General features: G+C 53.3%; 1 protein-coding gene across 4 annotated transcripts in view; it reads left to right on the forward strand.

Annotated features, from left to right (window-relative positions):
- VIPAS39 (VPS33B interacting protein, apical-basolateral polarity regulator, spe-39 homolog) overlaps nucleotides 1-12,997 on the forward strand; it is a 39,863-nt gene that overhangs the window by 163 nt on the left and 26,703 nt on the right. For 2 of the 4 annotated variants that reach the window (XM_077267487.1, XM_077267485.1), the window contains exons 2-18: nucleotides 172-272; nucleotides 6,959-7,058; nucleotides 7,160-7,294; nucleotides 7,456-7,494; nucleotides 7,563-7,627; nucleotides 7,749-7,805; nucleotides 7,893-7,985; nucleotides 8,396-8,429; nucleotides 9,090-9,192; nucleotides 9,507-9,534; nucleotides 9,606-9,682; nucleotides 9,789-9,864; nucleotides 9,981-10,112; nucleotides 10,189-10,230; nucleotides 10,454-10,543; nucleotides 10,720-10,806; nucleotides 10,876-10,965. In XM_077267487.1, coding sequence (XP_077123602.1) covers nucleotides 177-272; nucleotides 6,959-7,058; nucleotides 7,160-7,294; nucleotides 7,456-7,494; nucleotides 7,563-7,627; nucleotides 7,749-7,805; nucleotides 7,893-7,985; nucleotides 8,396-8,429; nucleotides 9,090-9,192; nucleotides 9,507-9,534; nucleotides 9,606-9,682; nucleotides 9,789-9,864; nucleotides 9,981-10,112; nucleotides 10,189-10,230; nucleotides 10,454-10,543; nucleotides 10,720-10,806; nucleotides 10,876-10,965 — 1,344 coding nt within the window. In that variant the 5' untranslated portion in view covers nucleotides 172-176. Of the gene's footprint in view, nucleotides 1-70; nucleotides 273-6,958; nucleotides 7,059-7,159; nucleotides 7,295-7,455; nucleotides 7,495-7,562; nucleotides 7,628-7,748; nucleotides 7,806-7,892; nucleotides 7,986-8,395; nucleotides 8,430-9,089; nucleotides 9,193-9,506; nucleotides 9,535-9,605; nucleotides 9,683-9,788; nucleotides 9,865-9,980; nucleotides 10,113-10,188; nucleotides 10,231-10,453; nucleotides 10,544-10,719; nucleotides 10,807-10,875; nucleotides 10,966-12,997 lie in introns of all 4 variants that reach the window. The other 2 variants (XM_077267484.1, XM_077267486.1) reach the window with 1 other exon arrangement.

A 12,997-nucleotide genomic window follows, 5' to 3' on the forward strand; every position in this document is an offset into this window, starting at 1 on the left:
AGCTGTCGCGGGGCATGCCGGGAGCAGTAGTTTATAATATTTACTATAGAAACGCTGTGTGACATTGCAGGAACTACTAATCCCAGAGTGCACTGGTGAGAGGTGTCCCCAACCCCGCCTGCTAGTACTGCCTATCACGTGATTTGTGTTTTTTGTCCGGCGCCCTCATAGATCAGATGTCCCGGCCGAAGGCGGACGAGGAGGAGTACTGGCACGGCTCCAAATGCAAGGCTTTCACCTTCGAAGATGACGATGAAGATGGACTGTCCCAGGTAATCACCAATTATCAAACATCCTCACACCGGTCACCACCTCCTCCTCCTCCTCACATCGGTCACCTCCCCTGTCTCCTCCTCCTCCTCACTGGTCACCTCCCCTGTCTCCTCCTCCTCACATCGGTCATCTCCCCTGTCTCCTCTCCTCACATCGGTCATCTCCCCTGTCTCCTCCTCCTCACATCGGTCACCTCCCCTGTCTCCTCCTCTTCATCACACCGGTCACCTCCCCTGTCTCCTCCTCCTCACATCGGTCACCTCCCCTTCGTCACACCGGTCACCTCCCTTGTCTCCTCCTCCTCCTCACTGGTCACCTCCCCTGTCTCCTCCTCCTCACATCGGTCACCTCCCCTGTCTCCTCACACTGGTCACCTCCCCTGTCTCCTCCTCCTCACACCGGTCACCTCCCCGTCTCCTCCTCCTCTTCACACCGGTCACCTCCCCTGTCTCCTCCTCTTCACACCGGTCACCTCCCCTGTCTCCTCCTCCTCACACCGGTCACCTCCCCGTCTCCTCCTCCTCCTCACACCGGTCACCTAACCTGTCTCCTCCTCCTCACATCGGTCACCTCCCCTGTCTCCTCTTCCTCACACCGGTCACCTCCCCTTCGTCACATCGGTCACCTCCCCTGTCTCCTCCTCTTCACACCGGTCACCTCCCCTGTCTCCTCCTCTTCACACCGGTCACCTAACCTGTCTCCTCCTCTTCATCACACCGGTCACCTCTCCTGTCTCCTCCTCTTCATCACACCGGTCTGTTGTGAATTAGACTTTTTGGCTCCCTCTTGTGGTCACTAGTGGTATGACTCTGGGATTGTCTTTTTTCTGTTTGGCACTCACCTGGGTCGTTAGTCCAGGGGTGTCGCTATATTAACTTCCTGGATCCTTAGTCCAGTGCCTGGCATCGTTGTAATCAGATCCTTCTGTTGCTCCTGTCTGCTGGTCCTGGCTCTTGCAAAACTAAGCTAAGTCTTGCTTCTTTGTTTTTTGAGTTACTTGCTTTGCTACTATTTTTGTCCAGCTTGTACTAAATGTGATTTCTGACCTTGCTGGAAGCTCTAGGGGGCTGGTGTTCTCCCCCCGGCCGTTAGACGGTTCGGGGGTTCTTGAATATCCAGCGTGGATATTTTAATAGGGTTTTTGCTGACCATATAAGTCATCTTACTATATTCTGCTATTAGCTAGTGGGCCTCTCTTTGCTAAATACCTAGCTCATTCTTATGTTTGTCTTTTCCTCTTACCTCACCGTTATTATTTGTTGGGGGCTTGTATCCAACTTTTGGGGTCTTTTCTCTGGAGGCAAGAAAGGTCTTTCTTTTCCCTTCTAGGGTTAGTTAGTTCTCCGGCTGGCGCGAGACGTCTAGAACCAACGTAGGCACGTTCCCCGGCTGCTTCTATTTGTGGTGCTAGGATTAGATATATGGTCAGCCCAGTTACCACTGCCCTATGAGCTGGTTTTTTGTGTTTGCAGACTTGGTATTTATTCCTGAGACCCTCTGCCATTGGGGTCATAACACCGGTCACCTCCCCTGTCTCCTCCTCTTCATCACACCGGTCACCTCCCCTGTCTCCTCCTCCTCTTCACACCGGTCACCTCCCCTGTCTCCTCCTCACATCGGTCACTTCCCCTGTCTCCTCCTCCTCACATCGGTCACCTCCCCTGTCTCCTCCTCCTCACATCGGTCACCTCTCCTGTCTCCTCTTCATCACACCGGTCACCTCCTCTGTCTCCTCCTCTTCATCACACCGGTCACCTCCCCTGTCTCCTCCTCTTCATCACTCCGGTCACCTCCCCTTCGTCACACCGGTCACCTCCCTTGTCTCCTCCTCCTCACACTGGTCACCTCCCCTGTCTCCTCCTCACATCGGTCACCTCCCCTGTCTCCTCCTCACATCGGTCACCTCCCCTGTCTCCTCCTCACATCGGTCACCTCCCCTGTCTCCTCCTCCTCACATCGGTCACCTCCCCTGTCTTCTCCTCCTCACATCGGTCACCTCCCCTGTCTCCTCCTCCTCACATCTGTCAGCTCTCCTGTATCCTCCTCCTCCTCACATCTGTCAGCTCTCCTGTCTCCTCCCCTTCGTCACATCGGTCACCTCCCCTGTCTCCTCCTCTTCACACCGGTCACCTCCCCTGTCTCCTCCTCTTCACACCGGTCACCTAACCTGTCTCCTCCTCCTCACATCGGTCACCTCTCCTGTCTCCTCCTCCTCACATCTGTCAGCTCTCCTGTATCCTCCTCCTCCTCACATCGGTCACCTCTCCTGTCTCCTCTTCATCACACCGGTCACCTCCCCTGTCTCCTCTTCCTCACACCGGTCACCTCCCCTTCGTCACACCGGTCACCTCCCCTGTCTCCTCCTCTTCACACCGGTCACCTCCCCTGTCTCCTCCTCTTCACACCGGTCACCTAACCTGTCTCCTCCTCCTCACATCGGTCACCTCTCCTGTCTCCTCCTCTTCATCACACCGGTCACCTCCCTTGTCTCCTCCTCTTCATCACACCGGTCACCTCCCCTGTCTCCTCCTCTTCATCACACCGGTCACCTCCCCTGTCTCCTCCTCCTCTTCACACCGGTCACCTCCCCTGTCTCCTCCTCCTCTTCACACCGGTCACCTCCCCTGTCTCCTCCTCCTCACATCGGTCACCTCCCCTGTCTCCTCCTCCTCACATCGGTCACCTCCCCTGTCTCCTCCTCTTCACACCGGTCACCTCCCCTGTCTCCTCCTCCTCACACCGGTCACCTCCCCTGTCTCCTCCTCCTCCTCCTCTTCACACCGGTCACCTCCCTTGTCTCCTCATCACATCGGTCACCTCTCCTGTCTCCTCCTCTTCACACCGGTCACCTCCCCTGTCTCCTCCTCCTCACACCGGTCACCTCCCCTGTCTCCTCCTCCTCCTCCTCTTCACACCGGTCACCTCCCTTGTCTCCTCATCACATCGGTCACCTCTCCTGTCTCCTCTTCATCACACCGGTCACCTCCCCTGTCTCCTCCTCTTCATGACACCGGTCACCTCCCCTGTCTCCTCCTCCTCTTCACACCGGTCACCTCCCCTGTCTCCTCCTCCTCACATCGGTCACCTCCCCTGTCTCCTCCTCCTCACATCGGTCACCTCCCCTGTCTCCTCCTCCTCACATCGGTCACCTCCCCTGTCTCCTCCTCTTCACACCGGTCACCTCCCCTGTCTCCTCCTCCTCCTCACACCGGTCACCTCCCCTGTCTCCTCCTCCTCTTCACACCGGTCACCTCCCTTGTCTCCTCATCACATCGGTCACCTCCCCTGTCTCCTCCTCTTCACACCGGTCACCTCCCCTGTCTCCTCCTCCTCACACCGGTCACCTCCCCTGTCTCCTCCTCCTCCTCCTCTTCACACCGGTCACCTCCCTTGTCTCCTCATCACATCGGTCACCTCTCCTGTTTCCTCTTCATCACACCGGTCACCTCCCCTGTCTCCTCCTCTTCATCACACCGGTCACCTCCCCTGTCTCCTCCTCTTCATCACTCCGGTCACCTCCCCTTCGTCACACCGGTCACCTCCCTTGTCTCCTCCTCCTCACACTGGTCACCTCCCCTGTCTCCTCCTCACATCGGTCACCTCCCCTGTCTCCTCCTCACATCGGTCACCTCCCCTGTCTCCTCCTCCTCACATTGGTCACCTCCCCTGTCTCCTCCTCCTCTTCACACCGGTCACCTCCCGTCTCCTCCTCCTCACACCGGTCACCTCCCCTGTCTCCTCCTCCTCACATCGGTCACCTCACACTGGTCACCTCCCCTGTCTCCTCCTCCTCCTCACACTGGTCACCTCCCCTGTCTCCTCCTCCTCACATCGGTCACCTCCCCTGTCTCCTCACACTGGTCACCTCCCCTGTCTCCTCCTCCTCACACCGGTCACCTCCCCTGTCTCCTCCTCCTCACACCGGTCACCTCCCCTGTCTTCTCCTCCTCACACCGGTCACCTCCCCTGTCTCCTCCTCCTCACATCTGTCAGCTCTCCTGTATCCTCCTCCTCCTCACATCTGTCGGCTCTCCTGTATCCTCCTCCTCACATCTGTCAGCTCTCCTGTCTCCTCCTCCTCCTCACATCTGTCAGCTCCCCTGTCGCCTCCTCCTCACTTCTGTCAGTTCCCGTCTCCTCCTCACACTGGTCAGCTCCTCTGTCACCTCCTCTTCACAGTAGTCACCTCCCCTGTCTCCTCACACCGGTCACCTCACCTGTCTCCTCCATCTCCTCACACCGATCACCTCCCCTTCATCACACCGGTCACCTCCCCTGTCTCCTCCTCACACTGGTCACCTCCCCTGTCTTCTCCTCCTCAAACCGGTCACCTCCCCTGTCTCCTCCTCCTCCTCACATCTGTCAGCTCTCCTGTCTCCTCCCCCTCCTCCTCACATCTGTCAGCTCCCTGTCTCCTCCTCCTCCTCACATCTGTCAGCTCTCCTGTCTCCTCCTCCTCCTCCTCACATCTGTCAGCTCCCCTGTCTCCTCCTCCTCACATGTCAGCTCCCCTGTCTTCTCCTCACTTCTGTCAGCTCCCCTGTCTTCTCCTCACTTCTGTCAGCTCCCCTGTCTTCTCCTCACTTCTGTCAGCTCCCCTGTCTCCTCCTCACTTCTGTCAGCTCCCCTGTCTCCTCCTCACTTCTGTCAGCTCCCCTGTCTCCTCCTCACTTCTGTCAGCTCCCCTGTCTCCTCCTCACTTCTGTCAGCTCCCCTGTCTCCTCCTCACTTCTGTCAGCTCCCCTGTCTCCTCCTCACTTCTGTCAGCTCCCCTGTCTCCTCCTCACTTCTGTCAGCTCCCCTGTCTCCTCCTCACTTCTGTCAGCTCCCCTGTCTCCTCCTCACTTCTGTCAGCTCCCCTGTCTCCTCCTCACTTCTGTCAGCTCCCCTGTCTCCTCCTCACTTCTGTCAGCTCCCCTGTCTCCTCCTCACTTCTGTCAGCTTCCGTCTCCTCCTCACACTGGTCAGCTCCTCTGTCTCCTCCTCTTCACAGTAGTCACCTCCCCTGTCTCCTCCTCACACCGGTCACCTCCCCTGTCTCCTCCTTCTCACACCGTTCACCTCCCCTGTCTCCTCCTCTTCACAGTGGTCACCTCCCTTGTCTCCTCCTCTTCATAGTGGTCACCTCCCCTGTCTCCTCCTCCTCACACTGGTCACCTCCCCTGTCTCCTCCTCTTCACAGCGGTCACCTCTCCTGTCTCCTCCTCACACCGGTCACCTCCCCTGTCTCCTCCACCTCCTCACACCGGTCACCTTCCCTGTCTCCTCCTCCTCACACTGGTCACCTCCCCTGTCTCCTCCTCTTCACAGCGGTCACCTCTCCTGTCTCCTCCTCACACCGGTCACCTCCCCTGTCTCCTCCTCCTCACACCGGTCACCTCCCCTGTCTTCTCCTCCTCACACCGGTCACCTCCCCTGTCTCCTCCTCCTCACATCTGTCAGCTCTCCTGTATCCTCCTCCTCCTCACATCTGTCGGCTCTCCTGTATCCTCCTCCTCACATCTGTCAGCTCTCCTGTCTCCTCCTCCTCCTCACATCTGTCAGCTCCCCTGTCGCCTCCTCCTCACTTCTGTCAGTTCCCGTCTCCTCCTCACACTGGTCAGCTCCTCTGTCACCTCCTCTTCACAGTAGTCACCTCCCCTGTCTCCTCACACCGGTCACCTCACCTGTCTCCTCCATCTCCTCACACCGATCACCTCCCCTTCATCACACCGGTCACCTCCCCTGTCTCCTCCTCACACTGGTCACCTCCCCTGTCTTCTCCTCCTCAAACCGGTCACCTCCCCTGTCTCCTCCTCCTCCTCACATCTGTCAGCTCTCCTGTCTCCTCCCCCTCCTCCTCACATCTGTCAGCTCCCTGTCTCCTCCTCCTCCTCACATCTGTCAGCTCTCCTGTCTCCTCCTCCTCCTCCTCACATCTGTCAGCTCCCCTGTCTCCTCCTCCTCACATGTCAGCTCCCCTGTCTTCTCCTCACTTCTGTCAGCTCCCCTGTCTTCTCCTCACTTCTGTCAGCTCCCCTGTCTTCTCCTCACTTCTGTCAGCTCCCCTGTCTCCTCCTCACTTCTGTCAGCTCCCCTGTCTCCTCCTCACTTCTGTCAGCTCCCCTGTCTCCTCCTCACTTCTGTCAGCTCCCCTGTCTCCTCCTCACTTCTGTCAGCTCCCCTGTCTCCTCCTCACTTCTGTCAGCTCCCCTGTCTCCTCCTCACTTCTGTCAGCTCCCCTGTCTCCTCCTCACTTCTGTCAGCTCCCCTGTCTCCTCCTCACTTCTGTCAGCTCCCCTGTCTCCTCCTCACTTCTGTCAGCTTCCGTCTCCTCCTCACACTGGTCAGCTCCTCTGTCTCCTCCTCTTCACAGTAGTCACCTCCCCTGTCTCCTCCTCACACCGGTCACCTCCCCTGTCTCCTCCTTCTCACACCGTTCACCTCCCCTGTCTCCTCCTCTTCACAGTGGTCACCTCCCTTGTCTCCTCCTCTTCATAGTGGTCACCTCCCCTGTCTCCTCCTCCTCACACTGGTCACCTCCCCTGTCTCCTCCTCTTCACAGCGGTCACCTCTCCTGTCTCCTCCTCACACCGGTCACCTCCCCTGTCTCCTCCTCCTCATATCGGTCACCTTCCCTGTCTCCTCTTCTGCCTCTTTTCACTGGTCAGTTCCTCTGTGTCCTCCCATCTTTTTTCTCTTGTAGCTGAAGGAGTCTAAGCGTGCAGTGAACAGTATAAAGGCCTTCGTGGATGAGGATGATGAGGAGTGGGAGAAGTTCACCTGGAGTGGGGAGCCTGTGGGGAGTGAGTGCTGTCACCCACCATTAACCTGCGTCATTCGCAGGTCGCTGTTAACATGATGCCATCATGCAGTATCCCGTGACCTCCTGCGTCTCTCCTCTCAGGTATATCTTGGTCCATCCAGGAGTCGTCCAGCACCCGGGGCTCTGAGCCCAGAAGTTTTCCATCAGATAAATTGCGGTCTGAAGGTTCGGGCTCCTCCTTCCCCCGGCCGGGGTCCTTCAGCAGCCTATTCAGAGGTGAGTGGCAGCCCTCTGTTCAGTAGCAGCACTGGCCATCTCTGCTCCGTGCTCTGGCACGGTATAGGCAGGCTTTGGCCCTGTCTTGGTGGCGGGTGGCCCCTTTTTTTTTTTTTTTTCTTTTTTCTAAGCTCTCTGACTTTACACTCTTATCTCTGTAGTGAGATCGAGGCCTGACAGCTTCCAGTCCCTCTCGGAGGGTACGTACATTTTGGGACCGGGGGTCTTCTTGTGCCGACTCCAGATCTTCTGACCTCTTATCTTTCAGCTCTTTTAGATACAAATATTAAGTATGTGGCTCCGGAGCTGCGCAAACCCAAGTCTGAGTACCAGGTACTGAGTGCAGGATGGGACGGGACATAGTGTGTGCTGAGGCCGGTGGTCCCTTCGTGGCTGCCCTTTGGGGGAGACTGCTACCGTCGCACCGTGTGTTTTCATCTCTGGTTTATTACAGGATTACAGTGGAGACTGGAGCATTGAGGAGTCTGTGCGGAGGATGCAGCGCGGCAAGGTACTACCATAGACAGGCGGCACCCCTCCTTGAACACCACTGTACCCAGCCTTGAGCACCACTCACTACCCCGCTCTGTGTCCCCAGATGTGCTCCATGGAGAGGTTCCGCTCACTTAAGGACAAGCTGCACTTACTGGACGAGGCCGTGCGGCTTCATGATGGCAATGTCATCACAGCGGTAAGTCACGTGAACACCCCAGCCCCCCCATACTGAACGATCTGTAATATACACATACATTCCTTAATATTCAGTTCACATCACCAAGAAAGAAAAGTAGTGAATGATTGAAATGTGTATATCTGCAGTGCAGTCTGGGAGGGCACAGCGTATACATTTGCGCTGCAGTCCAGGGAGCAGATGTACACTCTGTTCCCCCCCCCTCCATGCTGTGCCGTATACGTACATGGCGTGCCCCCTCCCCCGAGATGGTGATGTGCTGTAGACGTACACAGCTTGCCCCCTCCCCCATGATGTGCCTTAGATGTACACGCTATGCCCCCCCCTCCTTGCTGTGCAGTATATATGTTCGGACCTAGGAGCAATGCTCACAGTCACACAACTGCTTCTTCCTTCTCCCCTGATCACAGGTGTTAATCTTCTTGAAGAGGACGCTTCGTTCTGGTGAGTTCCCCCTTTACCTGCCAGCCTGTAATTGTTCCAGTCTGGTGTCTGGTCCTCCTCCCTGTGAGACGTGGACTTAGCACCTGTCTGTACTCCCCATGTGATGTGGGCATGGTGCCCATCTGCAGCTCTGTCATGTTGACCCCTTGACGACGGGTTGCGGGCTTACTTTATTTTGGCCAAAATATTAAACCAATACCTCATATAGTGTATGTGTTTATCATATGCATACATTTTTTTGCACTATATCATATCCTTTTTTGCAGGATGTGGCCAGGCCTCTTTATGTTGGTTAGGTTTTTCTGGGGCGTCTGTCACTGTGTGCTGCATACTATAGTGCTGGGCAGCCCGCCTGTTAATACAAGGGGCGTCATTAATAGGTTGCATACCAGACACTGTGCACCACACTTATCAGTGTGACTGGCGTCCTATGTGAGTTATATCAATGTGCATTTTTTCTACTAGGCAGCCAACCCCTGCAAGGTTTGGATGGTGGGGGTGGTTGTTTTTATCAAGTAGGTTGCACATGTGCCGCTCCTAGCCTTTATCAGTGGAGGCCTGCTGCATCCTGCTAAGTGTGCATTTGTCATCAGACAGGGTTTTGGGAAGGCCGTATCTCATTGTATGTATTTTAGCTCTGTCATGTTGCCCTCTTCACAGATGTCCTGTTTCAGGAGCTGAAGATCAGACAAGTTGCTCTGAGACACTTTGTTCATTTCCTGAAGGAGACCTCAGATCAGCTGCTTTTGACGGAGCTTCTCAGGTGAGGCCATGAGAGAATTGTAATGAGGGCTTCTGGTGGATGCCGCCGTGACGAGGGGCCTTTTGGGGAAGGTGATGACATGGCGAGAGTTTCTTTGGGATGAGTGGGCAGGGCGCACCACGGCGTGACGAGGAGTGCTGATGGCTGGAGAGAGCAGTGATGGTGGGTGGGGAGGCCTCTGTGATTGAGGGTGCAGACAGCTGGTGGGGGCACAGTGGTCGGGGTGTCCTGACAGCTGAGGTGTCCGAGGTAAGATGAATGTGGGCTCTTCTTGCCTCTTCGGTTCTTCATGTGCTTCTTTTTCTGATACCCAGATTCCTAGAGTGGACGGAGGAGCTGGCGGTGAGTATCCACACTGCGATTGGGGGCAATATTGTGCTGTGTGCCCCTAATGATACAGACTATGCCCTCAGATGTGTAAATACAGGGAGCACCTGGACATCCTGGGGGCCGAGGAGCGCAGAGATTTTCTGAAGAGTAAGTGCATAAGGTCAGTGAGCAGAGCAATGCCCACCTATTCTGGATGACTATATTCTCTATAGGCAGAGCTATGTAGGATGATGATCACTGCTCTGACTTGTGACCGCTTCTTCCAGTCTGCCCTTTTCTTCTGAGGATGCCACTCATGTACAGGATCACTACACACTGCTGGAGAGACAGATCATCATCGAGGTGAGCGCCGGATCCCCCATGTATGTGTGAGAGTGGATCCTTCTGACCTTGCTCCACCTCTATATTGGATGCCCCCCGCTCTGGGTATTAAGAATGATGTACCATCGTCCTCATAGGCAAATGACAAACACTTGGAGGCCTCAGGTCAGGAGCTCTTCCGCAAACACCCCCGGAAAGCCTCGCTCCTCTTCATGCCGCTGGTCACCACCCTGTATTACGCTTGTATTTACCACTACTCTGAAGCAGAGGTGAGTGGTGCCCATGCAGTGCCTCGGGGGGGACCGGGGTTTTCTACGCTTTAGTTTCATTGCTGTCTCTCTGCAGGGTACATTCAGCAGTCCCACCAACCTACGTAAAACCTTCAAGGTGAGTGAAACCTGAAGCGATAGAGGGCATCTGCAGATGGTGGTGTGTAGGCAGGTGCAATATTGGCAGTTTCATCGGACTTTACAGCTGCAGGCAGTGTATTGGCAGATGCGATGTTGGGGTGCGACGCGCGGCTGTGGGAGTGCGCCGCAGGCCGTGTGTGGACCTGTTCTGTGCTTCACTATAAGCCTCAATTCCCACAAATTGTGCTGTGTTCCCACAGATCCCAGAGAAGCTGTACATCCTGACGGCGCTGGCGGCTCGGGCCAAGCTCCGGTCCTGGGTGGATGTGGACGCTCTGTTTACCACTAAGGTTTGGAGTCTTTGTTTTGTACCAGACTATACTGAGAACGTGGGGGAGGGGAAAGCAGCATGACACATTACATGGGACTTCCCCCTCGCTACATTCTCAGGTCTTTCTTTTGGGGGCAGTGGTCGTTAGTCAGGTGCTCGTTATGCCCATCATAGTCCCCTTTTCTGTTTCCTCAGAACTGGCTGGGATACACTAAGAAGAAGGCTCCCGTTGGCTTCCACCGAGTGGTAGAGATTTTACATAAGAATGGGGCTCCTGCTCAGGTGTGTAGCCCCTGTTTTTGGTGGGGTTCTTGCTGCACTTCTGTAGCTTTATATCTCTCCTTCCCTCAGGTTCTCCAGGATTATATCCGGCTGGTGGAGGACGTTGAGACCCGAATTTCCCTGGCCACTAAGTACAAGTGTCACGACGTAGTGATTGATGTGAGTCATGATGATTAAGGGATCCCCAAAATGTCAATCTCTGCCCCCCGCAGATGCTCCACTGTAATAATTTATGTATATCCAGGACTCATCCTGAGCTTCTTACATCAAGAATACTGATACACAGTCATGGCCGAAAGTGTTTGAACCCTTGAAATTGTTCCAGGAAATTAAATATTTCTCCCAGTAAATTGCAATTCCACATGTTTTATTATGCACTTTTATTTCTTTATGTGTGTATTGGAACAACACAAAAAATAGAAAAAAGGCAAATTGGATATCATTTTACTCAAAACTCCAAAAAGATCTAGACTAAATTGTTGGCAACCTCAGCCTAATATTTGGTTGCACCCCCTTTAGAATAAATAACTGCAATCAATCACTTCCTACAACCATCCACAAGCTTCTTGCTCCTCTCAACTGGAATTTTGGATGACTCTTCTTACAAACTACTTTACTTCAGGTCTCCCATATGTGAAGGCGCCTTCTGACAGCAATTGTCAGATCTCTCCACAGGTGATCAATGGGATTTAGATCCTGACTCGTTGCTGCCAATTCAGAACTGTCCAGCGCTTTGTTTCCATCCATTTCTGGGGGCTTCTTGAAGTATGTTTGGGGTCATTGTCCTGCTGGCAGACCCATGACCTAGGGCACAAACCCAGCTTTCTGACACCAGGCACTACATTGACACCCAAATCATTTTGTAATCTTTAGATTTAATGCTGCTCTGCACACAGTCAAATCACGCAGAGGCAGAAAAACTACCAAAAATCTGTGACCCGCCACCAAATGCGACTGTAGGTACTGTGTTCTTTTCTTTTTAGGCTTCATTGTGTTTTCTGTAAATGGTAGAATGATAGAGCTTTTTGGTAAAGTACATCTTGGTCTCATCTGTCCAGAAGACGCTTTCCCAGAAGGATTTTGGTTACTCATGTACATTTTGTCAAACTGCAGTTTAGCTTATTTAGTTCTCTGTGTCAGCAGTGGGGTCCTTCGGGGTCTCCTGCCATAGCGATTCATTTCATTCACATGTGGACGAATAGTTGGCACTGACACTGTACAACCTTAGCCTGCAGGACAGCTAGAATTGTTTTAGAAAATGATTGGGGCTTATCCACTATCCAGACTATCCTGCTTTGCAACCTCTCAACTATTTTTGTCTGCCATCCATATTCAGGGAGATTAGCTACAGTGCCATGGTTTCTAAACTTCTTGATTATGTTGCGCACCGTGGACAAAGCTACATCAAGATCTCTGGAGATGGACTTGTAATCTAGAAATTGGTGACATTGCTCACACAGTCCTCTTCTCCTCTTTCTGTTCTCCATGCTTAGTGTGGCACACACCGACACACAATGCAAAGATTCAGTCAACTTATTCCCTTTTTATCTGATTTCAGGTGTGACTTTCGTATTGCCCACACCTGTTACTTGCACAAAAAAAAACTTTTTTGTGTGTGTGTTTTGGAAAAACACACACAGAAAATGTGAAACATATAACTGCAATAATTTTCTGGGGGAAATACTTGCTTTTCCGGAACAATTTCAAAGGTGCCAACACTTTAGGCTGTGGGGATGTGTGTGTGTATGTGTGTATGTGTGTGTGTGTGTGTGTGTGTGTATGTATATATATATATATATATATATATATATATATATATATATATATATATATATATATATATATATATATATAATTTTTTTTTTACACAGTGGCATGTAAAAGTTTGGCACACCTGGTCAACATTACTGTTATTGTGAACGGTTAAATAGTTACTATGCCCAGGCATACTATGATATATATATATATATATATATATATATATATATATCTGTTGTGAAATTGGATTCTGGGCTCCCCCGGTGGCCACTTGTGGAATTGTACTTGTGTGCATCATCCCCTCTGTTCACCTGCTCCTATCAGGATGTGGGAGTCGCTATATAACCTTGCTCCTCTGTCAGTTTCTTGCCGGTCAACAATGTAATCAGAAGCCTTCTGTGCTTGTTCCTGCTACTAGACAACTCCCAGCTAA

Source organism: Ranitomeya variabilis, chromosome 1 (assembly GCF_051348905.1).
Source record: "Ranitomeya variabilis isolate aRanVar5 chromosome 1, aRanVar5.hap1, whole genome shotgun sequence".
Lineage (NCBI taxonomy): Eukaryota > Metazoa > Chordata > Amphibia > Anura > Dendrobatidae > Ranitomeya > Ranitomeya variabilis.